The sequence below is a fragment of the Babylonia areolata genome, chromosome 5 (genome assembly GCF_041734735.1).
Source record: "Babylonia areolata isolate BAREFJ2019XMU chromosome 5, ASM4173473v1, whole genome shotgun sequence".
Lineage (NCBI taxonomy): Eukaryota > Metazoa > Mollusca > Gastropoda > Neogastropoda > Buccinidae > Babylonia > Babylonia areolata.
The window spans coordinates 32,979,011-33,005,057 of record NC_134880.1 but is presented as its reverse complement, the minus strand read 5'-3'; the positions used below and the strand labels follow the sequence as shown (position 1 = coordinate 33,005,057).

Here is a 26,047-nt window from a genome sequence, read left to right as displayed (position 1 = left end):
TCACATAACATGCGACCGTCGTCTTGAACAAGCGGATGGTCTTGCCAGTGGCCTCCCCCATGAAGTGCAGGAGAGCCCTGCGAACTGCCTCCAGTTCCAGAACATTGATGTGGCATAGGCGCTCCTCCGGGGACCAAGTCCCTGCTGCATGGAGTGAGTCCATGTGGGCTCCCCAGCCCAGGAGGAGGCGTCTGTGAAGAGTGCCACCTGAAGAGTAGGTGGGGCTATGGGCACTCCCTGTGTCCGAAGGGGGGTGATTAACCACTCTGATATCACCTCGAGGAACCACTCGCCCAGACATAACTGGGTATCCCATGGCTGAGTGCTCTGGGACCGGCGTAACCTCAGTGCCCTCTGGAGAGGGCGCTTGAGAACCCTGTCCCGGGGAATGAGAGGTGCCGTGGACTCCATCATGCCCAAGAGGGAAGAAAGTGTCCACGCTGTATCTTGGGAGGAGTGGCGCCAGTGGCTGAGAAAACCTGCCAGACGGTCCCAGTGATCTGGCGCCAGAGAGACTATCATGGACCGCGTGTCGAATCTCATCCCTAAGAAGTCGAAGGACTGACGTGGGGACAGATCGCATCTCTGCTGGTCCCTGAGGAAGCCCAGTTGGGAGCAAAGGTCTAGAAGTCTGGCCGTATGACTCAGGCACAGGGCCTGTGACTGGGCCAGGATAAGCCAGTCGTCCAGGTACACACAGAGACAAAAGGATTCCGAGCGGACGATGGACACCAATTCCCGCACCACCTTGGTAAACAGGAAAGGGGCAAGGGACAGACCAAATGGGAGGGCCGGGAACTGGAACCCCTTGTCCCTCCACACGAACCTCAGGTACCGATGGGATGCCGAATGGATGAGTATATGAAAATAAACATCTTCCCGATCGATAAGAGGTAGGCCAATCACCTTGTTGGATGGTCTCCCGAATCTGTGCCTGTGTGTCCATCTTGAATTTGATTTTGGGGAGGAATTTGTTGAGGGGGGACAAGTCCAAAACTGGTCTCCACCCTCCCAAGACCTTTGGAATCACCAACAACCAGCCGTAAAAACCGGGGCCCGGGTCCGAGAGTTGAGATATAGCCCCATGAGGAGTGGGTGCGATATCTCTTTTTCTAGGACGCTCTCCTGCTCCGTCGAGCTGGGCACCTAAGGAGGAGGAGTGGATCTTAGAGGGGGGCGGCCCTCCACCCAAGACAGCATGTATCCCGATTCTAGCACCGACATAATCCCGTCGTTGAATCCCAGAGCACACCACTGATGTGCATGCCGGGACAAGTTTCCTACTTGGAGGGGCTGAACGACTGGCGGTGCTGAATCGGGGCCCAGTCATTGGGGGTGCTGCCTTCTGGCCTTGGGCAAGGCCGGTCGGCTTGGACGGACATAAGGTGGTTTAGTCCTCTGCCACTGATTCTGCACACGCTGCTTTGACTTAGGCGGCGTGGTATATGGAGGGGCCCTGGTGGCTGGTCTCTTCAATGGCATAGAACCCTGGAGCCCATGAGAGGTGTGGGCCAAATATGAGGCCACCTCCCTGTTTGTCTCTGCCCTGTGGCTGACAAAATGGGGCGGGAACTGGCCGAAGAGGGAGTGCTGCTGTGCTGGGATGGACCGCATGAGACCAGATGCTACCCTATTGCCAAAAGCGTGTAACCTCTGGTCGGTGAAGAGGCCAGGCGGGACAGAGGAAGGAGACCCCGTGTCCTGATTAACCGGACACTGTTCCCACAGCTCATTGGCCCTGTGGAGGAACGCGTCGAAGGTGTACGCCATGGAAACCTCGAGGAGGCAGCGGCGGGCCAATTTGTCCCACTCTGCTAACGTTTTAAAGGATAGGGTAGCTGAAGTGGGGAAGGTGATGTGTACCAGGACCACACCCCTCCCTTGGAGGAATCTTTAAGGAACTTTCCCGGGGAAAAGGCGCCCGGGGCAGAGAGGGACTCCCTGCCTGGAGGAGGGATGGAAGCAGCACCCCTGACAGTGCGGGTTGGCTGATTAAGCCATTCCTGCACCATTTCTGGCACTCTGAGTCGCCTTGTGGTTCTGGAGTTAGAGTCACATGGCGTAAGGAGGGTCAAGGGTAACAAAGTAGCCTGAGTGACTGATTCAGCATACGTGACCCTATTGGGGAGGGTCAGTTCGAGCTCGGCAAAGTCCGAGTTTGGTTCAGGCTGGTCCCTAGGGAGGCGCAGGCTCAATCTGTCCCCCCTGGGATGTGGGCGAAGAGTGCTCATCTGCTTGTTCGTCCTCATCCGAAGACAGGGGCTCCCACTCTTGTTCACAGTCCATCCCCTGCTGGGTGCCATCCCAAGTGGATGTACCCACTGGGGCGTCCTGTGAGCTGTGATCAGCCCAGCGGGATGAGCTGGGACGATCCCGAGCCGGGACCATGGCCACCGCTGTTATGTCCTTGACACCTGAAGCGGGTGGGGAGCGTGTGGACCGTAGGTCCAACCATGCTTGGGATGGTGGGTGCCACCTCTTGAGAGGGTGTCCCTGGATGCAAGAGGGACCCACGGGTGCTGTGAGGGGACAAACACCCACTCATCTCACTGTAGGACCGAGGGCTGGGCAGGTGGGAACCGCAGGCTCCCCCGGCCGAGTAGGGCTCCTCAGCCGCCGTCGGTCCTGACAAGAAGGCCGTTGTGACCGTGGAGGTCACCTGTGGGTTGACAGAGACCCGATTTGTGGACAGAGTGGCAATATTGGTTGAGGAGCTCGACCTGACTGACAAGGAGTCGATCCCACTTGTTGGGGCTGTGTGTGTCACCCTGTGAGATGTGCTGGGTTGGGTCAGGTGGGGAGCGGACAAGGGGCTGGCCCTTGGTACTCCCGGCAACCCAGCGTGCACCATAGGTGCACCCCAGTACGGGTAGAATGGGGGTAACTACCCGTGGGCACCAGCCATACTGTGACCCAAACCCCAAGGGTCACTGGCGCCTTGACCTCCATGAAGGGAAAAAAAACCTGGCCAAGTCGGAGGGAGGTCAGGTCCGACTTGGGTGTCAGTCCCGCTCGCAGACGAGCGGGCTGACTGCCCGGAACCGCCTGACACGCGCGGGCCTCCCCCAGCAGGGGAGACCGGCCGGATAGCGGGAAGACCTGCAGAGCAGGTTGCCACGCGCCCCGAATCCCCTCCCGTGGGGAGACTGGGGTGGCTTGGCCCGGGGTGGGCAAAGTAGAGATCCCCCCCCCCGGAACCAACTTTTTCTCCCCCACCAAAAGGAGGTGGGGGACGGGGGGTCGACAGAGAAGGGAGGAGGGGGAACAACAATGGGGCCCGTGAGGGCTGTCTCCGAGTGGGGACCCGGGTAATGGCCGGGCGCGGCCTCCCCTTGGGAGTTCGCGCCTAGCTGCGAGTCCCCCCAGCCAGGAGAGGACTTGCCATTCCCCCCTCTCCCCGCCTCGCGCTGGGACACCTCGGGAGGCGACGCTCGTACCTCTTTCCCCACGGTCCCCTTCATGACCGTTTTACTGGTACGAAAGTCGCCTCCGCGATCAGCGTCTAACAACGCATCGCCGCGGTCCGTATCGGGAGGAATCATGAGCTCCGGGCCTGGGAGAGTCTCTTGCCGAGTCTCAATCCCAGCAACATGATCCCTGCCTTCGTGGTATGGCACACAAGGCATGGAACCCGCGCTTAGGCACCCAGCGAAAATCCGACCCCCAACAGAGAAAGGAAAAACAGGATCGACTTAGAGGCAGAAAAAAAAAACGAATGAATCGAGGGTGCCGAGTCGAATCGAGTACACAGAATGTAAGAATACAATAAACACAAGCCGCATGCAACAAAATAAGGCCAAAAGGATACGCTTAATAGCCGAAAAAAGCGTAAGACGAGACAGAGCGTAAACCTGACAAGATGGCGTGGAGAGCCTTGGCCAAAGGAATGATTCAGCGCTTATAGCTTTTAAGAGGCGTTTGATTGGCTGAGAGCGGGTGGGCCCGTCTTTTCACTGTTAGCCGCGCGAAATTTGGCCAAGCAGAGCAAACCAATAGGCCTAGTTTGCATCAGTTTGACATGGTACAGTATATGACACCAAAATGAAACATTAAAATGGTCACTTACAAATGTTGCAATTCCAAACCATTCAACCAATTATTTCACCTGCTGCTGTCCACACTGCCACTACTGCTACTACTGATGCCACTGCCTCCCCCAGTGCTTCTGGCAGGGGACGCTGACTGGGGGGAGGGAGAGGGACAAGGGGTGGAAGATGAACTGCCAGCTACACGCCCAGTGCTCTGTTGAGGGAAGTAGTCTTCCACCGCATTTCGGTTGTTCCCTGTAGCATGGAATCATTCATAATGCTAAACAATGGCTGAAAGTGCAAGCATGTAATCAGCTGTTATAAGACTATGAAAATGATTACATAATCATTTTCTTATCTTCCTCCCTCCCTTCATCCCCTCTTACTTTTATTTATGTATTGCTGTGTGAGTGGGTGTAGCATTTTCTTGTGCATGCCTAAGAACATGATTCAGTCAAAATGAAGTGTGTGTGTTTTCTTGTGCAACTCACGTAATATACAGTAGTGTGCATGGATGACTGAATGAACAACAGGGAACACCACTATCATTTCATGTGAATAAAATCTCATTGTCAGCATTCCATGTATGACATTTCCCCCCAACCCCCCTAAACTTGTCAAAAAATGCAAAAAATGAAACTTACATTTCTTTGGAACAACAGCACCTATTCAAGCGAAATTTGGACAATATGGGTGTTGTTATGGCTTTTCCAGACATATCCATTACTTCTTCTGATTATTCACAGCAGCACAGGCAACAATTGTACCCAATTTAGTAAGTGCTTCTGCCATATAATTACAATAATTGGAATTTTCCAATGAAACATGATCAATTTTAAAACACCACAAGCTGAAAAATCTTAATGATCTACATTCTTTAATGAAAAAAAACAACCCAAAAAACAAACAACAACAACAGTGATTGGAACTTTCCAAAAGACATGGGAAGTTTCTTTTTCACAGGGAATAATCTTTTCTTTTGTCCACACTAACACATCCATATGTGACCAAGCGCTATGCTTGCTCCAATACTTGTCTCACGCACAAGCTGTATTAGCAGACGACAGTTTTCCCTCCTAACCCGCGCACAGAATGTGTGACGTCACTCCGTTTACATCATTTTGTCCTCCTCGCCAGACCACCTGCTCACAACTCGACCAGTGTCATGTCGCAGTACGCTATTGGCTGAGCTGGAATCTGTGTTTCTGCTCCAAAGTATTTAATTAATAGCTCTTTTGTCAGATCAGTAAACTACAAGTATTATATACTGGCAGAATCGTCGCAATTCCATCTTTAAGTCTATTCCATTTATGTTTGCCTACATTAAAATGATTTGACGCAGTTTGTAATTTTCAGCGATGAGCTCGTTAAAACCGACCCTGTTCAGGTGACTTAAATTAAGATTATAAATTCATCTTAAATAACCAACACTTCATTTTATACTCATTATACAGTAGGTGTTGAGCTTTTTCTTTTGCAACTTATCCGATGTAAATCAGTTCAGGAATCATTTAGAAATATGTCACTGAACACCTTGTAACAAGCACAGTTCTCATCGGATTTGGGCTGATTAGTGACAATCTGCTCGCAGCACACGTGACGGACTTTGCGGTCCGCTAAACTTGCATAAATTGGCACAGTGAGTGATGAGTGGTCATTTCATACCTGGTCAGTCATCTGACCAGAGCCTGCTCTCTCTCTCTCTTGCTGCGTCGAGCAGTGTGTTGTGTCGTGTGTGCCCCCACAACGGCTGACACCTCGCTACATATTGCTGTAAGTACTAGTGTGTAGAATGTGTTGATTTGTAAATTGTATTATTCGACACAGTACTTGTGTTCATATGAGTATGTTCAGTTACTGCTTTGTTCAGTTAATTCTATTTTCAGTTATTGCTTTGACATGTTAGTCACAGCTCGGCTATGATTGATCTAAATAATTGTCATGCCGTCATATGCTTGGAGCAGTGTTCCATTTGATTCTTCTTAACGTCAAAGTAAGTGACGTCTCTGGACACAAATAGTTTGTTCGAGAATGTTCTAGTGGGTGCATATGATGCGTTCTTTCTCATTTGCTATCACTGATGAAGGTTACAGTGTTTCACTGATTCTCAGTACTCTAAGATGTGTGCAGTGTTCTGCTGTTATGATTACAAGATAGTGTTTGATTAATATCAGTTATTGGTTAAAACCACCTGATGTATCAGTCTGTTAATTGTAATTTAGTTGTCATGCTCTCTCCTATTTGGCTTACTCCAGTACAGTGCAACATGATAAACTGATTCATTTGAGTCACTTTGACACAGTATAAGCTTTACCTAATCTATACTGTCAGTGTACTTTCACTAAGTCAGCATCGCTTCAATCACTTTAACTGCATTATTTAAATGTATTAGAAATGTCATTTGATGTCAGCGTTTGGTCTTCACACATATGCATTATGTTGTTGCGTATCCCAAACCCGAGAGGTAGTCTTTCCATGTAATATGCATACATGTGCTTTACTATTCACTTGTGTCGCCATGTTGTGCTTATGACATTTGTTTGTGTCATTCCAGGCACTGTCTTCTCATTATCTTTTCTCTTTTTATCTTCTCTTCTTCTCAGTCGTCTCTTCTTAGTTTTCTCTTTTTATGTTCTCATAACTATCGTAAATAAAACAATAGAAAAACCCATTTGTGACTGGCCTCTATATGTTCCTGGCCTGTGCGTGGGATCTTGTCTATCCTTTCATTCAATCAATCATTTAGTTAAGTCTTTTGTGCCGTACCCTTGAATAACCACTCGGTACACGGCTACACATAACATAAAAAAGAATGTTAAATTCATAAAAAATGAGAAGCAAAACTTTCCATGATTCACAAAAAATATGCAAACTACAATGCAGATGAAAAATAATGAAAACTTATCTTAAAAACCCACTCACCCATTGTCAGTATGATCATTGTTGTGTGCTGATGTGGCACAGTTTCTGTACCATATTTGTTTCATAAAAGTCTGAATTTTGTATGTGTCTGCATTGGTCAAAAACAAAACTGTTGGAGTATGATCACTGTGGAAATGACAAAGACTATTTGAGCACTACATTTGTGCAGTCATGTATCCAAAGCATATACATAACACACACACACACACACACACACATTATAGACAGATAGATTAAAACAACAGTAGTCTGTTCATGTCTTTATAACTGGCTATAACAATTCAGCAAATTTTCGCTGGAGAACAATCTGGTCAGGCTGGGGAACAGAAATAAAATCTTCACTACTGGTTAAATAGCATCCAGTGAGTAAAAATCATGTACAATCCGGTAAAACTGGGTTGGTCAAAGGTGCATTGCAGAAGCGTTTTGTGTCCCGGCTGCCCTGGATTTCATCCGCCTTCTTGGTGAACCAGCTGTCCTGCATCTCGTGAAGCTTCTTCTCTACCATTCTTTTTGCATTCACAACTTCATCTTCCTTGGCTTGTGACATGAGACTGTTCTCATGTGCTCTAAACAGTTGATGTTTCTCTGCTGGCAGTGCCTGTATTTCTTCATCATTCTCATTGAACCAGTCTTGGTTTCTTCATGTTGCTGGTCTGACATGTCCGAGAGCAGCTGTGTAGACAGTGTCTCTGAAGGCCATCTACTGTTCCTCAACGCTGGTCCCGTCTTCCTATGGTGTGTCTGGCAGTCTTCCTTCAAGGTCGTCAATGAATTCTTCTGCAACCTGGCTGCTTTTCAGCTTGGAGACATTCAGCCTCTTTGCAGTCTTCTGACCTTGGGGTCCTTTCTTGGGCAGAATGTGAAGGACTAAACTTGGACACAATGAGGAGGTGATCAGTCCAGCAGACTGCATCACAAATGGTTCTCATCGCTCTGACGTCCAGCCTGTCCCTCTTCCTGATGACGACACAGTCTGTAAGATGCCAGTGCCTCGAGCGTGGGTACATCCATGACATCTTCTTACGGGTGGGTAGGCAGAACTGGGTGTTGGTGATGACAAGGTCATGTGTGGCACACATCTTGAGGAGCAGTGAGCCATTGCTGTTACATTTGCCAGTGCTGTGTCTTCCAATGATCCCTTCCCAGCTTTGGTAGCCTGTCCCTACTCTGGCATTGAAGTCCTTGAGAACAACGAGCTTCTCTGACTGTGGGACTGCTGAAAATGAGGATGTTGCATTCTTCACAGAGCTTGTCTTTAATGTCATCTGGGTTGGCCATGGTGGGAGTGTAGGAACTAATCAACGTTGAACTCTTCTTGTTTGGAAGTGGGAGCTGAAGTGTCATCAGGTTGTTGTTGATGCCCTCTGAAAGTTTGGTGAGTTTACAGGTGAGGGAGATTTGATGGCAAATCCCATGCCTGCTTCTTGTCATTCAGTGCTGCTGCGACCGCTCCAGAAGAACGTGTATCCACCACCATGTTCTGTAAGCTGGCTCTTGTCTGCTAGATGCCTTTCCCTGAGCTGCAATGTCCATGTTGTAGCGAGTTAGCTCTTTGGCAACCAGTGCAGTTCTTCTCTCTAGTCTGTCTGCCTTGATGTTATCCAGCAGAGTTCTCATGTTCCAAGTGCCAAGTTTGAGCACCATTACTTTCTTTTTCTTTGTTGTAGGTCAAGTGCTATGAGAGATCCCAACCAGCCGCGGTAAGCTGGCCAGGCAGAAGTGAAGCTGGCTATGTTTGAGGCAACTTTTCTAGCTCCTCCATGCAGGTGAGCAGAGCAATCCTAAAGAGGGCTGCCACTCCCCCATTGCCACAGAACTTGAGGTGTTGCGCGGTGGGTTTGAAGTCATGACTTGTCCTTGACTTGGATTGAAGTGAGGGAGAGTTGCGCACATTGTCAGCCTCACTCTATCGTCCCGGCATATCTGGACTCAGTGGCAAGACATAGTTGAGACGGCTGGAGATAGATCTGGATGCAGTGGATGGCCAGCAGTGTTCTGCATGTGTCTCACTGCACACTGTCTGCGCTCCATGGCCCATTGCTGAGAATCACCTTTCTACCCATTGAACCAATGATGGTTTCTTCTGCACAGTCCGCAGAATCCAGGCTTCTCACTCTAGGAAGACAGGTCCTAAGTGTTATGGGTCCACGGCATTCTTGCAGCTACTCACAAGCCTCCCTACCTGTTGTTGGGCATCTTCATCTGCCTTTGCAGCCGTTGGGAGATGCCTCCTCTTCCACCTGTTCCATGGTTGGGATGACCTCTTCATATTTGACCCATACATGGATGGTAGGTTTGTGGGTGCCAGGGCATATCCACACACCAGTGGCCATGCGTGCCACATGTTATGTATAGGTAGCCTGAAACCACCTCCTTTTATGGCAGGTTATCCTGCCAGTCACCTGGTCTTGCCCGTAGCCAAACTCTGTGGAAACAGGAGGCAGGAAATGAACCTGTTTGCTACGGACACATTTGTGTAGGATGGCATGTAAGTGTTGCCTGCTGGCAGGCCAATCAGTCCCTTCTACAGAGGAACCTACACCTAGAAAGTGACAGGATGGGTCTTTGCTTCACTTTCCTTTGATAAGCAGGATGGTGGTGGTGTGTGTCCATCGAGATCGATGATGACCATCGTTGTCATCCACTGGGGGATGGGGGGAGGGTGGTGGGGAGAGGGGGGATGCTCATGAGTCTATCTGTGAATGTGCAGATGGCTGAATAGTCCAATCAGCGCACGAAATGTTCGCTGACAGTTGGGGCAGACAAAGACAGGCATATCATTGTCAGGGAGCTTGTTTGTCCGTGACTTTCTGGCCTGCCTCTTCTGAACAGCTGCAGCAGTCCTGTTGGCCTCGCACAATTTGGCGCCTTTGTGCACAGCAGCGCGCTATTTGTTACGGTCCACTGCAGATTCCTCCCAGGAGTCAGGGTTGATATCAAACGCTTTCAGAGAGACTTTCAGAGTATCTCTGAAGCGCTTCTTCTGACCTCCGTGTGATCTCTTCCTTTGTTGCAGCTCGCCATAGAAGAGCCTTTTGGGCAGCCGATGGTCTGGCATGCGCATCACGTGTCCAGCCCAGCGAAGCTGGGACTGTATCAGGATGGTGAAGATGCTGGGAAAGGTGGCTTTTGCAAGCACCTCCGTGTCTGGGGTCCTGTCTTGCCACTTGATGTTCAGTAGCTTCCTGAGGCATGATGTGTGGAAGTGGTTCAGCTTCTTGGCGTGTTGTTGGTACACTGTCCAAGCTTCGCAGGCGTACAGTAGTGTGGGGAGAACTACTGCTCTGTAGACCTTTAGCTTGGTCTCAAGACCAATGCCTCTTCTGTTCCAGACATTTGCAGAGAGTCTACCAAAGGTTGCGCTTGCTCTTGCAATCCTGATGTTCACTTCATTGTCGATGGTTGCATTTCGTTGACAGTGTGCTGCCAAGGTATGTGAACCGTTCCACCGCACTGAGTCTCTGACCGTTGACTGTGATGTTGGGCTCAACGTGGGGTTTCCCTGGGGCTGGCTGATGGAGAACTTCAGTTTTCCTTGTGCTGATGGTAAGGCCGAAGTTCCTGCTGGCAGTGGCAAACTTGTTGACGCTGAGTTGCATGTCAGCTTCAGATCCAGCGTTGAGGGCACAATCATCAGCAAACAAAAAGTCTCTGATGATGTCTGTCATGACCTTCGTTTTTGCTTGAAGTTGAAGCCTTCTGAGGTACTTTAGGCTGATTCCAACATCGCCATCTCTGAAGGCATCAGTAAGCATTGCAGAGAACATGAGGCTGAACAGTGTTGGAGCCAGGATGCAGCCTTGCTTGACACCATTTGTGACAGGAAAAGGAGCAGATGTTTTGCCATTGTCCTGGACTCGAGCCTGCATGCTTTCATGGAATTGGCTGACCAAGGAAATAAATTTCTGAGGGCATCTGTACTTGATCTTCCACAGTCCCTCTCTACTCACGGTGTCGAAGGCCTTAGTGAGGTCGACATAGGTGGAGAACAGATCAGCATTTTGCTCCTGACATTTCTCTTGCAGCTGCCTTGCAGCAAACACCATGTCGGTGGTTCCGCGCTCTTTCCGGAATCCACATTGGCTCTCAGGCAAATGACCTTGGTCAAGGTGTGCTGTGAGGCGGTTTAGTAGGATCCTGGCAAGTATCTTGCCTGCGATGGAGAGCAAGGAAATGCCCCGATGGTTATCACAGGCTTGCCGGTTCCCCTTTCGCTTGTACAAGTGAACGATAGATGCATCTTTGAAATCCTGGTGGATCGTCTCTTCTTTCCACACGAGTGAGTACAGCTGATGGAGCTTCTCAGTCAGCACAATGCCTCCATCCTTGTAGACCTCTGCTGGTATGGAGTCTGAGCCAGATGCTTTGCCACTGGTTCGCAGACGGATTGCTTTCTGGTTCTCAAGAAGTGTTGGCGGATCGTCCAGTGCTTTGTTGATGAGGACTTGTGGGAGATGGTCTATGGCTTCATCATTTATGGAGGAAGGGCGATTTAAGACACTGTTCAATTGCTCAGCCCAGCGTTTGAGAATTTTCTCCTTCTCGGTGATCAAGGTATTCCCATCTGCACCGAGGAGGGGGGATGATCCTGAGGATGTGGGGCCGTAGACTTCTTTTAAAGCATCATAGAACCTCTTCATATCGTCAGCATATCCCCTGGATCTCATCAGCTTTGTCACTCAGACACTTATCCTGCATATGACGTAACTTTTGCTGAACAGTCCTGTGGATGGCATTGTACACATCCTTTTTTGATGTGGACTTTGGGTTGCTCAGGTAGGCTTGATGCAGACGGCGTTTCTCATCCAGAAGCTGCTTGATTTCATCACAGTTTTCATCAAACCAGTCTTTGTGCTTTCTGGTCATGGGTCCCAGGGTCTCTGAAGCTGTACTATAGATCAGCTCATGCAGGGTCCTCCAGTCAGACTCCACATTCTGGTTGTCCAGAGAGGCGGATTCCAGACGATCTTCCAGCAGCTCCACAAAGGTCTGTTTGATGGTGATGTTTTTCAGCTTAGCGATGTTGAGCCGTTTTGGAGCCTTCTGGCCTTGGGGGCGTCTCTTGGGTTGGATTTGAATATTCTGCTTTGAGACTACAAGGCGATGGTCTGTCCAACACTCGGCACCCCACATGGTCTTTGTCACATGTACATCTTGCCTATCCCTTTTCCTGACGATGACGTAATCGATGAGATGCCAATGCTTTGAGCGAGGGTGCATCCATGACGTCCTGTTACGGGTAGGGAGGCAGAAAACTGTGTTAGTTATCAGCAGTTCGTGCTCTGCACAGGTCTGAAGCAAAGCAATCCATTTGGGTTGCAGTGGCCCATGCCGTGCTTTCCAATCACTCCATCCCAGGAGATGTAGTCAGAGCCAACTCTAGCACTGAAGTCCCCAAGAATGATGAGCTTGTCTGCTTTCAGGATAGCAGCAATGACAGAGTGAAGGTTCTCGTAGAACTTCGCCTTCGCTTCATCCGGGTTGGTCATGGTTGGGGCAAAGGCACTGACAATGGTGAGGTGCTTCTGGCCAGATGCCAGTGGGAGTTTCATGGTCATAAGCCTATCGTTGACTTCTTTTGGGATTCCAGCTAGCTTGCTCACAAGTGCTGTTTTTACTGCAAAACCAATGCCAGCCTCACGTCGCTCTTTGCTTCCTCGTCCACTCCAGAAGGTGGTGTAACCAGATCCCCGTTCATAGAGCTCGCCTTCGCCTGCAAGCCGAGTCTCACTAAAGGCTGCGATGTTGATGTTGTATCTGGCGAGTTCGGATGCAACTAGTGCCGTTCTCCTTTGGGGTCTGTCCATGTCATCTCTGTCCAGGAGAGTCCTTATGTTCCAAGCACCAATGGTGAGAGGAACGATCCTTGTTTTTTTCTTTTCTTTCTCTTTGTTTCGACCGCTGATGTAGGGTCCCCGCCAGCCGCGGTATGCTGGCCAGGGTGATATGGAGCAGGCAATTTTTAGGGCACCTTTTCTAGCCCCTTCCTCATGCCAGGGAGAGGAGCAGTGCATTCCTAAAGAGGGCTGCTAAGACGCTCAGACGGCTGCCGAGCTCCATCGCTGCTCCTGTCGATGAAGAACGACCCTATAGCCCGAGGCGCCTGTGTGCAGGTCTGCGGCTGCAACTGCCAGTGTACCCACACCTGTCGTTTCGTCGCTCGCCTGTCGCCACAGGACTTGGGGGTGATGAAAGGATGAAGGATGAAAGGTCATTAAGGATGACTGATGACTTGCACGATGAGTTTGTTTAAAGTGAAGAGGAGTTGCGCAACGTTGACCTCACTCTCTCGTCCGGGTTCACCTATTTCCAGTGGCAAGACTAAGTCGAGACGACTGGAGGATGAGCACGGATGCAGTGGATGACCAAGATATCCTTTTGGTGTCTCATCTTTCTCTCTGCACTCCACAGTGCGTTGCTGTAACCGCCTTCCTCTCCGCTGAACCGATAGGTTTCTTCCGCAGATTCTGTCGGATCCAGACTTCACATGCATGGGTAGACACACCCCGGGGGCCAGCTGCGTGTGGCATGCACACAGCACGGTGGAGCCAGATGGCCGTCGGTGGCTCTCCTGAGCTGACGCCCTTTTATGGATCTCGTTTTTAATTCCATAAGGGTGTCTAGCCACCCGCCTCACCAGTCCCGGAAGGGAGCGGTGGGAGTGCCGGTTTAGTCACCAGCAACCCGACCCTGAACAGGTTGTACTGGATTACAGGTTACCAGTAGCAGATCTAATGACCTGACCTGACACATGATAAGCAGGATATTGTGGCACTGGACCTCACTGTCCCACATGCAGCAGGTAGTACTGGATTGCATGCTTACCAGTAGCAGAGAAGAACCTTTGACCTAAAACACTGGTTAGCAATGAGTGAACCATGAATGTGAGATAAACATTTTAAGATATATGCTATAGAATGTAAAAGCAGCCAAGACTAAAAAACAAAAGTGCTTCCATACCTCACGAGCACATGGAGTCCTCAGTTATAATCCAAACTTTATAGATCCCTGAATTATAATCCAAGCTTCTGGTATTCTACACATATTCCTCCTCTCATATGCTCCCTTTTGCATGCACTCACGCACACACACACACACACACACACACACACACACACACTATCTGATCATACACACACCCATCTATAATAATAATAATGGTATTTATATAGCGCTGAATCTTGTGCAGAGACAAACCAAAGCGCTTTCGCACCAGTCATTCACACGCATGCATAACTCTAAAACTGTAGAAACTAAAGATAGGAAGGGCAGGCAAGAGGGGGTTATTTTGGGAAGAGGTGGGTTTTAAGGCCAGACTTGAAAGAGCTGAGAGTGGAGACTTGACGAAGTGAAAGAGGAAGTTCATTCCAATTGCAAGGTCCAGAGACAGAGAAAGAACAGCAGCCAACAGTCGAGTGTTTGAATCTGGGTATGCGTAAACAGAGTGGATCCGAAGCCGATCGTAGTGAGCGAGATGGAGTGTAGAGGTGAAGGCAGCCACAGAGATAGGAAGGGGCAGTTTTGTGAATACATTTATAACATAGAGTGCTGATCTTGTACTTTATTCGGTGTGAGACAGGGAGCCAGTGGAGATGTTGCAAAAGAGGAGTGATGTGCTCAGATCTTTTCTTTCTGATGACGAGTCGGGCAGCAGAGTTTTGTATGCGCTGAAGGGACTGAATGGATGAAGCAGGCAAACCAGACAAAAGAGTTACAGTAGTCAATGCGAGAGAGAATGAGAGAAACGACAAGTCTAGATGTTGCATCAGTGGACAGATATTTCTGGATGGCACTGATGCGCCGCAGTTGACAGTAGCAGGACTGACATGTCTGACTGATAAATTTTTGTATGGACAGTGTATTGTCAAGGACAACACCGAGGTTCCTGACTGACGTGGAAAGAGGGATAGATGTACTGCCAAGTTTGATTGTGTCAACTGTGATGGAAGACAGTTTTTGTTTAGTTCCTATGATCATTGCTTCAGTTTTGTCTGCGTTCAATTGTAACTTATTTCGAGTCATTCATTTTTGAATGTCCAGGAAGCAGTTGGATGTTTCTTGCAAGAGCGACAACATCCACACACAAACCATCCCATCACACACACACACACACACACACACACAAACGCACATCCTTAAACTGCCTCGCCTTCCTGTGCTATGCCCACTCAATTCATGCTCACTTTTGGACATTAAAGAGGTTAACTCATTCGGGACAAAAAATTTTCTCCATTGCTTTTCCCTGCAGACGGCCCATTTGTTTGGGTTAGGAAAAAAATCACAAAAAATACAAAACATAGAGTAAATGAATGAAACTCGCTGTACTTGACCCACTGACCCCTCTCCTCACACTGTGTGTAGCCCACCTCCCTCCCTCTTCAATGCCCTCCTCTTGAGTCACTGTCATTACCTTCTTGCTGGTAGCTTTCTTCACCTCAGATACTTTATTTAAAGTCTTCCGTCATCCTCATCGATGTCGAAACCTTCAGTCTGAAACATTTCAATCACTTCAGCAGCAGTAAAAGCTGCTGTCATGAGCTATTTTGCTCCAAAAATTTCCACTTGTATTGCCTACGGCGCCATTTTTGATACGTATGCAGATTAGCTTGTCATGTGGGGTGCCAAAGTCATGGCCCACCGGCAAGTGTGCTGATCTCACAATGAAACCATTCAACCCTTGACACGTTCGCAATGCCCGGTGTAGCTGTGGTTGCTGTGCTACCCCATGAGGAAAACGCGGAAAATTTTTTAATTGTCGAAACTGCTATAGCTTTTTGTCGTCCAAAACCGCGCCTTACATCAGGAACGCTATAACATTCCATCATCTGCAGTGAGTTAACAGGACCCATTTGGCATACAGTGCAGAGAAGTGAGAACTGTTCATAACTCGCCTGCAGACAATAGCTGATCCCCTTGTCTGATGTGTGCATGCTAAAACCATGCTGGCCAGATAAATCATGTGCCACATGATCACACAACATTGTTCCATCCCCTTCATCACTCCCCACCCCTCTCTGGCCTTAGAAAGTGGACGGTCAACCACAGAGCTATACTTGGCCTCCTGCACCAATTTCCCTCTTGATTGCAACATCTGTAACATCCCTCCCCTCCCCCCGTCTATAAATCATCACCCTCACTTACTTCTCATCAAACAAACTATCTGGTACACTTAGGACTAAACTTATCATCACAAATGATCTGTAAAGCTTCTGTAACATCTTAGGTGACAAAATCTCAAGGTTTTTTTTTGCAACAAGCATCATATTCTTGACATTTAGGCTTGACTGTAATCACCAGCTACTATTCTCAAAGTGTCATCTGAAGTTCTGAGAAGGGTACTGAAAAAAAAAAAAAAAATCTTGGAATGAAAATAAAAAGTTTGATTAGGTTTTGCCCCTTCTGAATAATTAAAACAGACACATCAGCTTTCCCACTGTTGTGTCTTGGTAAACCATTATCTAACAAGAAAGGCAAGGCCTTCAAGATGCACTTGTGATAAACACTTAAAAAGAAAAAAAAACAAATACAAAGAAACATATAAAAATTAGTTTGTTGAAATGTGTTCTCTTTTCGTTATTATAATTACATAAAGCTTTGTGGTAAAAAAAGAAAAAAAGGATTCAAAACAGATTTTAACCAAGGACATTTGGGTTGAGAATGAGAGGTTTCATACACTGCGCTAATGCGGGTTCAACATTTACATTAAAAAAAATATTATTTGATCATGTTCTTTCAGTGGAATAAATCGACAACAGTGATCGGAGTGATAATGCTGTTTAAATCATGTTACTTTGGTATATCTCGGGCATTTAAAAATTTCTTTAACCCCTTCACTGCTAGTACGTTTTGCTATAGCCTATGCTGAGAAAATTTTCAGAAAAACAAGAAAAACATGCCAATGATTTTAATTTGCTTATATTTCAAAAAGTACTGAAGATAAATGCATAAAAGTACATATCAAATGAAAGGAAAATGAACCAAGATTTTGTTTGTAATACTTACATGTTCAAATAACAAGTCAATCTGACAGAAAAATTCCACAAAATGCATTAATAAAAAAAATTGGGACTGTCATTCCATCATGTAGGTGCATGCTACAATATCAACCAGGTTATCAACCAGTCTTTCTTGTGACTGTTGTGATCAACCACACACACTGTCAAGGCTGAGCAACAGTGTCCAGGTGCATAAGACTCCAACACAGTCCACACAAAGAATGAAAAGGGTGTACTCACCCAGGATCTAACGCCAGTAAAAACGCTGTGTGTGGTACTTGCAGAAACAGTCTTCAAGACACAGTGCTGGTTTGCTGGGGCAGTCGAACCTCACAACCTTTCTTTGTCTTTTCTTCCAGCAGACTCTGCACCTCCTTTATAGCCAGGACTTCTGTGAGGTAGGTGGGATGACATCAATGAAGTGTCGTCCACACAAGACAAACAGCATGGTCGTCTTTAGCAGTGTCTTGGTCTTGGTCACCAAAAATCATGGCACTAATTACATCCTTCTGGAAGTCCAGGAGTGTACTGCTGTTGCCTGTTGTTGTTTTTTTTGGAGACGGTGTGTGAATTCAGCATGGCAATTTGTAGAAAATGCACACACAGCTATTTGTACCAGTTCAGCGTTTTCCTTGTGGCATCGTAGGGCTGCAGCTGTTGGTCATGATGGTCCATGGCACCCATGTTTTTGTTGTAATCCAGAATTGCTGGAGGTTTGCTTACTGCACTTTGGTCTTGCTGCTGCTGGTCTTCAGCTGTAGGTTTGTGGCAAGCTGTCAACTCCAGATGGTCCAGGATGAACATCATGATCATCACCATGCTGCATACCTGAAACACGTTGCATAAAAGACTAAGTTTGTTGGGTTTTTGGAGTTTTCATTATTTATTTTATTTTTTTTACATATAAAAAGATCATGAAATGGTACCATTTTATTTCTGATTGTTTTCAGAAGCTGAAATAGAAACACACACACACACCTAACGCACCCCCCACCACAAACCCCTAAATCACACACTGACACTGAAACTGGTTCATGGTATGCCACACCCCCTTCATTCTCTCTTTCTCATACAAAACAAAATGACAACACACACACACACACGTGTTGCATTTACAAAGTAATTTAGGCATACAATTCTGTATATCTTTCTCTGATTTCAGTTTCATAAACATCCCCCCCCCCCTCCTTCACCCACTCTCTCTCTCTCACACACACACACACAAAACAACAACACTAAACAATAACAACACTAACAACAACAAACCAATACACACTCGGAAACAAATACACAGAAAGCACTTGGTGAGCGACACACGCTGTCATCAACAATGAGCCAGCCAGCAAGCTACACCTCCTTGGGCTGTGATGGTCACACACAGTACACATGTGACTCTCTCTCACTCTCACACACTGAACAGTGACTGACGAAGCTACTTACCACAGCTAACACATTCAAAACACACACAATGCAGTCATATTCATTGTTACAACAAACAGAAAGCAAATAATAAACTGACAAACCTCGTAAACACCCACCTGCATCTTGAATCAGCTGAGCTTGTCTGTCTTCAGTTCTGTCAAGCAACTCCACCTCCCACTCTCCTCCATTTCAAAATCATCATCTTCAGCAGTTCTATCTTATTCAGTCCACAATCTTCATCTCTACTGTTTGCATCGCGAAAGATTTCTTTCAATATTAGTGCAAGTGTTGGGGTTTGTCTGCGTTCAGCCATGGCTTTGCAAACACAACTTGAGCTTCGTACGCACTTGCAAAACTTTCGCCATAAATATGACAATCCGATGAATAATTTTAGCTTATGGAACTCAGGAGATAATGAGCTCTCAGGGGAGCTAATTTAATGGTTAGCAGACTGCATTTTCTGTAATGCGGGACTCGAAACACAGAACGTTGTAACATGACGTACGGCGCACGTTAATACAGCATTGGTGAGCGACATTTCATGACGTACGCCGTATGTCAACAGCGCAGTCAAGAGGTTAAGTCCAAGGTAAAGGAGATGTTCCTGTCGCCTCAAACACACTGCAATATGTGTCCATTTTTTACAGATCTGCAAAGATCTGTGTTCAACAAGCTTATCTTTACACTCACTGAGAAACTACAAACACTGTCCATTCAATTTCTCTTTTCTGTTCATTCTAGTTAATTCAGTATTCACTTTAAAAGATTCATATGCAGTAATCACGTCAATAATCATTCAAGAAATTCTTTTGATTCATCAGGCTTTGCAACATATTTTGTCAAGATCTGCACAGACCAGTGTCAACAAGGCTGACCTTAACTCAGTGAAACAGTCGATTCAAATTTTCATTTATGTTCATTCTAGTTAATTCAGTGTCTACTTAAGAATATTCATATGCAGTAAACACGTCAATAATGTAGTAAGTGTCACTGTATGTCTTCTGTCCAGAATTTGTATTTCTTTGCTTTTGACTGTGAACAAGAAAAACGAGGTCACAGTGTCTTCTTACCAGACATTGCCTACGTTCAGGCAGCTGCAAAGGGGTAACAATGTTTTCGGAATCCGGAATGAGCATCAACAAAATTATTCAGAAATATGGCTAAATTCAGGAGACGTACAACCTATTATTGGTATGACTGTAAAGATTTTTTCCCTATTTTATTTAAGCAATATCTGGCATTGACAGACAATGTACTTCCAGAGAAAATGGCAATGTTAAAATTTACCATGGACACACATACACACACACATGGACAACCAAACACCAGGTTATAACATAGACTCACTTTGTTTACAAAAGTAAGTCAAAAACAGACACATGAAATTTCCTGCTATGACAAGCACAAATTTATCCATCAAGGGGCACTTTCTAGCACTTAGAACATCCTGGAAATTTCTGTCTTGAGGTACTGAAGCGGTTAAGTGTTCATGATGATGATGATGATGATGATGGTGTAGTGACAAAGATGATATTAACAGTGTTGAGCTCACGAATAGTCTGGAATGGTCTCTTTGGTGGTGAAGCCTGCATGCGACGGCCCTGGTTGTAGCGGCTGTAGTCATCACTATAGTTTTCTGTGTAACCATGACTACTGCCACCTGACATGATTGTCTCTGCTGCTGTAAAAAAAAAAAAAAAAAAAAAAAAAATATATATATATATATATATATATACACAAGTGTCAACAAACAAATCTCATTACATCTTTTGTTTTTATGAAAATTCTCCCCTCACTAAAACTACACTTACGTAGTCACACTGACTGCTCACAACAGCATGTATTTCTGATCCAATACTACAAGTTTAAAATGTTAAGAATGGAATTCCACCATGGGAGCTGAATAGTTTGCTTTCAGTTCAGCGCCATTCCTTTGTTTCTTTTGCATCTTAATTTTTTTTATGATGGCTGCCTCTTTGTTTTCATACTGAAATGGATTGTCTGGTTTCATACAGGGTTTACTTGATGGTTTCTGTAGACTGAAAAGTACCGGGAGTTAGTCACTGCCTTAGTGTGGAAGCATCGCTGCACTCATTCCTGCTCTGAATTTTGAAGTTGTTAGAGCAATGTCTATCACATTGTCAGTCTCCTTTTCTTGTTCCAAGGTGTGTTGGGGTTCTGGTTGTTAATGGGTTAAGAAGAATTTCTCCTATCATTTCTTTAAGGATGAGTCCTTGTGGGTTGGAAACACACACACACACACTCATACATAGGCAGACACACACACATACAGACAGACACACTTCTAAACTAGAACTTAGTAGAAGAAAAGGAACTTCACATGTCAGGCATACCGCTAAAACATCAACTACACACACACACACACACACACACACACACACACATAAACAAACTAGAGGAGACCAGACAGACTTCACTGTTCAGCAATCAAGTAACACACAACCAAATACACACATACTTCACATATTACACACACACACACACACACACACACACACACACACGTGCGTGTGCACGCGCGCATGCATGCGTAAACAGTGCCTTTTTCCCTCCCTTGATTTTTTTTCCTACACTCATCTAATATCACTTATAGTAAAAAGATGCTTAACTAAAGAACACACACACACACAAAACGAACATTGCTTGATCATGTCCATCCTCTCCTTGAATTCTGCAAGCTTCATTCACAAATTGTTCACCATGTATTCAAGTACTGGTGCTACTGCATTATAAAGACGCTTCGCTGAGATCCTTCCATTCTTTGTCTCATCATATTCCTGTTGAAATCTCTACATAGATATAGATATTCAAGATAGCACCAACCTATGGCAACAGGTTCCCAAGGTTGTCATAGCCGAGGGGTGACAAGCTCACATTGTCAATAAAATGCTCCTCACGGCGCATGTCTCCAACAGCCTCTGACAACTAAGTCCAGCTCCTAGCCTGCTCGTGTGGCTTAGATATAAGCCTGGCAGAACTGCTACTACTGATAGGAGAAGGGGTGAAGGCGGGTTCCTGGCGCCTGAAAACCAGTGCTTTGGGTAGATGGGGCTCATCAGTCTGGGAAGACAGCTCATCTAAGAGAAGGAAAACTGATTTCAAACCTCCGCTGCCTTGCGGCCATACCCACTCATAGGAAAGGCTTCGGGAGTCAATCCTGAAGAAAAATCCGGAGCCGGAGTCCCTGAGGCAGTCCAAGGCTGTATACAGCAATGTTCTGGCAACTCCTGTGATGGCACTGGAACCATATGTATCGGCGCTTGCCTTTCCAATGGACCATTCCAGCGACATGGAGGGGGGGGGGGTCTGCTGCATGGGTAACAGCTTGCCCTCCATACTTACTTACCCAGGCTTTGTGCTCTGGAGAGGTCACTCCAGCTTCGCTTTGCAGCGTCTACAAAACACGGGAAGTAGCAGTCTAACGGTTATAAGTCTGCATACTCAATTGGCGTAGAGTCAGATGCCAGGGCTGCTTCCGACGGTGGGAGAGGTCATCACATCTCACTGGGCAGCTACCGCCCGCCTTAAGCTGGACAGTCCCCAGCCAGTAAGGTGCTGCCCCGCCATGATCCGTTAGCCTCACTGGGTGCATGGGGTTTAAGGTGAAAACCGACAAGCGGATCGACAACTGTGCACCAGGCAACAGAAAAATGAAAACTCCCGCCCTGAAATATGGCACGTGGAACGTAAGGGCAATGACACCAGGCTTTTCTGACGACCTGCAGGAAGTAAATGATGCTCGCAAGACAGCCGTCATCGACAGAGAACTGAGCAGACTGCAGATGGACATCGTCGCCCTTCAAGAAACCAGGCTCCCAGAAACAGGATCTGTGAGGGAGAGAGACCTCACCCTGTTCTGGCAGGGCAAACCATCAGACGAGGTCAGAGAACACGGCAAGGGATTCGCAGTTAGAAACAGATTACTGGGGTCCATAACCCCACCAACAGAAGGAACAGAGCGAATCCTGTCTCTCTGACTCCAAACATCCTCAGGACCAGTCAGTTTAATCAGTGCCTACGCACCAACTTTGGCATCCACAGCAGAAGCAAAAGACAGGTTTTATGACGACCTCAGTGCTGCTATAAGGAGAATTCCTGACAGAGAACTACTGTTCATCGCCGGCGATTTCAACGCCATAGTAGGTGTCGATTACAACTCCTGGCCCACCTCCTTGGGTCAGTTTGGCACTGGGAAAATGAACGAGAATGACCAGCGCCTGCTAGAGCTCTGCTGTCATCATGGATTGTGCATCAGTAACACCTTCTTCAACATGAAGCCTCAGCATCGAGTCTCCTGAGGACGCCTGCGATCCAAACACTGGCATCAGCTCGACCTGATCCTCACCAGACATGTCAACCTTTCCAGCATCAAGATCACTTGCAGCTACCAGAGTGCCAATTGTGACACTGACCACTCTTTGGTGTGCAGTAGTGTGAAGCTCCGCGCAAAGAGACTGCAACGTACGAGTGTGTTAGAGGATTCTCTCCCTGGCCCACCCACTGCAAATGCCCAAGATCGATGGGAACACTTCAGACATGCTGTCTACAACGCCGCCATGTCCACCTTTGGCAAAAAGACCAGCAAGTCAGCTGATTGGTTCAAAGCCCACTTAGAAGAAATGACACTAGTCATCGAGGCCAAGAGAAACGCCTTGACGGCATACAAAACCAATCCCAGTGAGCAGAACCCCCAGGTTCTCCGTGCTGCTTGCAGCAAAGTCCAGCAGTGTGCCAGGCAATGTGCCAACAACTATTGGCTTCATCTCTGCTCCCAGATTCAGATCGCAGCTGACACAGGCAGCATCAAGGTGATGTACAATGGCATCAAGCAGGCATTGGGCCCAACGCAAAAGAAAACTGCCCCTTTGAAATCAGCTACAGGGGAGGTGATTCAAGACAAAAGATGGAGCACTGGGTAGAACACTACACTGAACTATATGCAAGGGAAAATGTAGTCACAGAAGATGCCCTGAATGTCATAGAGTGCCTACCAGAGCTGGTAGAGCTTGACAGAGAACCAACTATAGATGAACTTAGCGTAGCCCTGGACTCTCTTGCCTCTGGCAAGGCACCAGGGAAAGACGGTATTCCCACCAAGGTACTGAAGTGCTGCAAAGAGACACTCATCACTGAGTTGCATGAAATCCTCTGCCTCTGTTGGAGTGAAGGCAAAGTACCACAAGACATGAGGGATGCTAATGTCGTCACACTGTACAAGAACAAAGGTGACAGAAGCGATTGCAGTAATTATCGCGGCATATCCCTCCTCAGCATCATTGGGAAAGTCTTTGCACGAGTAGTACTGAAGAGGCACCAAGTACTTACAGAGCAAGTCTACCCTGAATCGCAGTGCGGTTTCCGTGCCAACAGGTCCACTACAGACATGATCTTCTCCCTCAAACAACTTCAGGAGAAATGTAGGGAGCAAAGGCAGCCACTCTTCGTTGCCTTCATAGACCTCAAAAAGGCTTTTGATCTGGTCAGTATGGATGGCCTCTTCAAGATCCTTCTCAAGATCGGATGTCCACCCAAACTTCTCAGCATCATCAGATCCTTTCACGAAGACATGAAAGGCACTGTTGTCTTTGACGGCTCAACATCAGCTGCCTTCAACATACGGAGTGGAGTGAAACAGGGTTGCGTCCTGGCTCCCACCCTGTTTGGAATCTTCTTTGCTGTGATGCTGAAACACACATTTGGTCCTGCAGCTGAAGGTATGTACCTCCGAACCAGGACAGATGGAAAGCTCTTCAACCTCTCCAGACTAAGAGCCAAGACTAAAATCCAGCTGAGGTGCCTATGTGACTTCCTCTTTGCAGACGACGCAGCCCACTCAGCCGAGGACCTACAGCAGCTCATGACTTGCTTCAGCGATGCCTGCCAAGACTTCGGGCTTACCATTAGCTTGAAGAAAACACAGGTCATGGGACAAGATGCTGACTCGCCCCCAGCCATCAGCATCAATGACCATGAACTAGATGTCATCCACAACTTTGTTCATCTGAGATCAACTATCTCAGACACCCTCTCACTTGACGCAGAGCTCAACAGGCGCATCGGCAAGGCAGCAACCACCATGACCAGACTGACAAAGAAAGCATGGAACAACAGCAAGCTGACTGAGCACACAAAGATCGAGATCTACAAAGCCTGCATCATGAGCACCCTCCTGTATGGCAGCGAGTCATGGACTTTGCGTGCCCGACAAGAGCGAAACCTCAATGCTTTTCACATGCATAGCCTCCGACGCATTCTGAACATCACCTGGCAGGACAAGGTCCCAAACAACACTGTCCTGGAAAGAGCTGGATGCACCAGCATGTACACGCTGCTGAAACAGCGACGTATGTGCTGGCTCGGCCATGTTGTGTGCATGGACGACGGACAAATCCCTAAAGACCTCCTCTATGGAGAACTTGTGCAGGGAAAACGTCCCACAGGCAGACCACAGCTGCGATTCAAAGACGTGTGCAAGAGGGACCAAAAGGCCTTGAACATCGACCAGAACAACTGGGAAGCAACAGCCCTCGAATGGTCAGCCTGGAGACAGACTGTGCAGAAAAGTCTTTCCAAGTTCGAAGAGACACTTGCTCAGCAGCATGAGGAAAAGAGAATGAGAAGAAAGGCTGCAGCCCAGGCAGACAGACCAGCATCAGACTTCATCTGTGCCCTCTGCCACAGGGACTGTCATTCCCGCGTCAGACTGGCCAGCCACACCCGACGCTGTACCAGAATAAACACCTAGAGTGCAACTCCATAGTCTTCCGAGACTGAAGGATGCCTATTATATGGCAACATGGAAATAGCTGCTAGTCTGACCCCAAACCACTTGTCATTAACAGTAAGCAAGCAGAGAATCATCAGTGAATTTTGATTTCTCAGACTTATGTTAAGAAAGCACAGCAGTGCCTGTACGGTCTTCAACACCTCAAAAAGTTTGGATTCAAACAAGAAATCATGGTTAACTTCTAAAAAGCTGTCACTGAAAGTATGTTAATCTTCACTATCATTGTCTGATATGGAAACATTTCTAAGGCAGAAATCACAGCTCTGAACAGAATTATAAAAACCACCATGAAGATTATCAGGTCTGACTTACCACCTCTAGACAACATACACCATAAGCAGCTACTCAGAAAAGCAAAATCTGTCAGTCATGCTACCCTCGGGTCATCAGAATAGAAATATTAAGACCAAAACCAATCTGAGTTGCTACCCTACGGTTGTCAGTATAGAAGTATTAAGACCAAAACTAGTCATTTTGCCAGTAAATTCTTCCCCAAAGCAGTCAATGCCCGGTATGTCAAAACAACCCAAAATGTATATAAATGTGCATTCAGGAACCATTTGACTGTAGATACTACCCTTGGGTTGTCACTATAGAAGTATTAAGACCAAAACCAATCTGAGATGCTACCCTCAGGTCATCAGTATAGAAGTACTAAGACCCAAACCAGTCATTTTGCCAGTAGCTTCTTTCCCAAAACAGTCAATACCTGGTATGTCAAACCAACCCAAAATGTATATAAATGTCCAATTTGGAACCATTTAACTGTAAATCTACCTATCAACCCTGTCCATATTCAATAATCTAAATGCGGCATATATTCAAGTCAGCACACGCGTTGATATTCTCTGTGTGTGTGTGTGTGTGTG

At 47.0% G+C, this 26,047-nt stretch overlaps 1 protein-coding gene across 1 annotated transcript in view; it reads right to left on the bottom strand.

Moving 5' to 3' along the window:
• LOC143282250 (3'-5' RNA helicase YTHDC2-like) overlaps positions 1-26,047 on the bottom strand; it is a 138,165-nt gene that overhangs the window by 35,358 nt on the left and 76,760 nt on the right. The window contains exons 8-9 of the mRNA XM_076587849.1: positions 19,923-20,051; positions 4,106-4,283 (exon numbers count right to left, since the gene is read on the bottom strand). Of these exons, the coding sequence (XP_076443964.1) occupies positions 4,106-4,283; positions 19,923-20,051 (307 nt within the window). The remainder of the gene's footprint in view (positions 1-4,105; positions 4,284-19,922; positions 20,052-26,047) is intronic.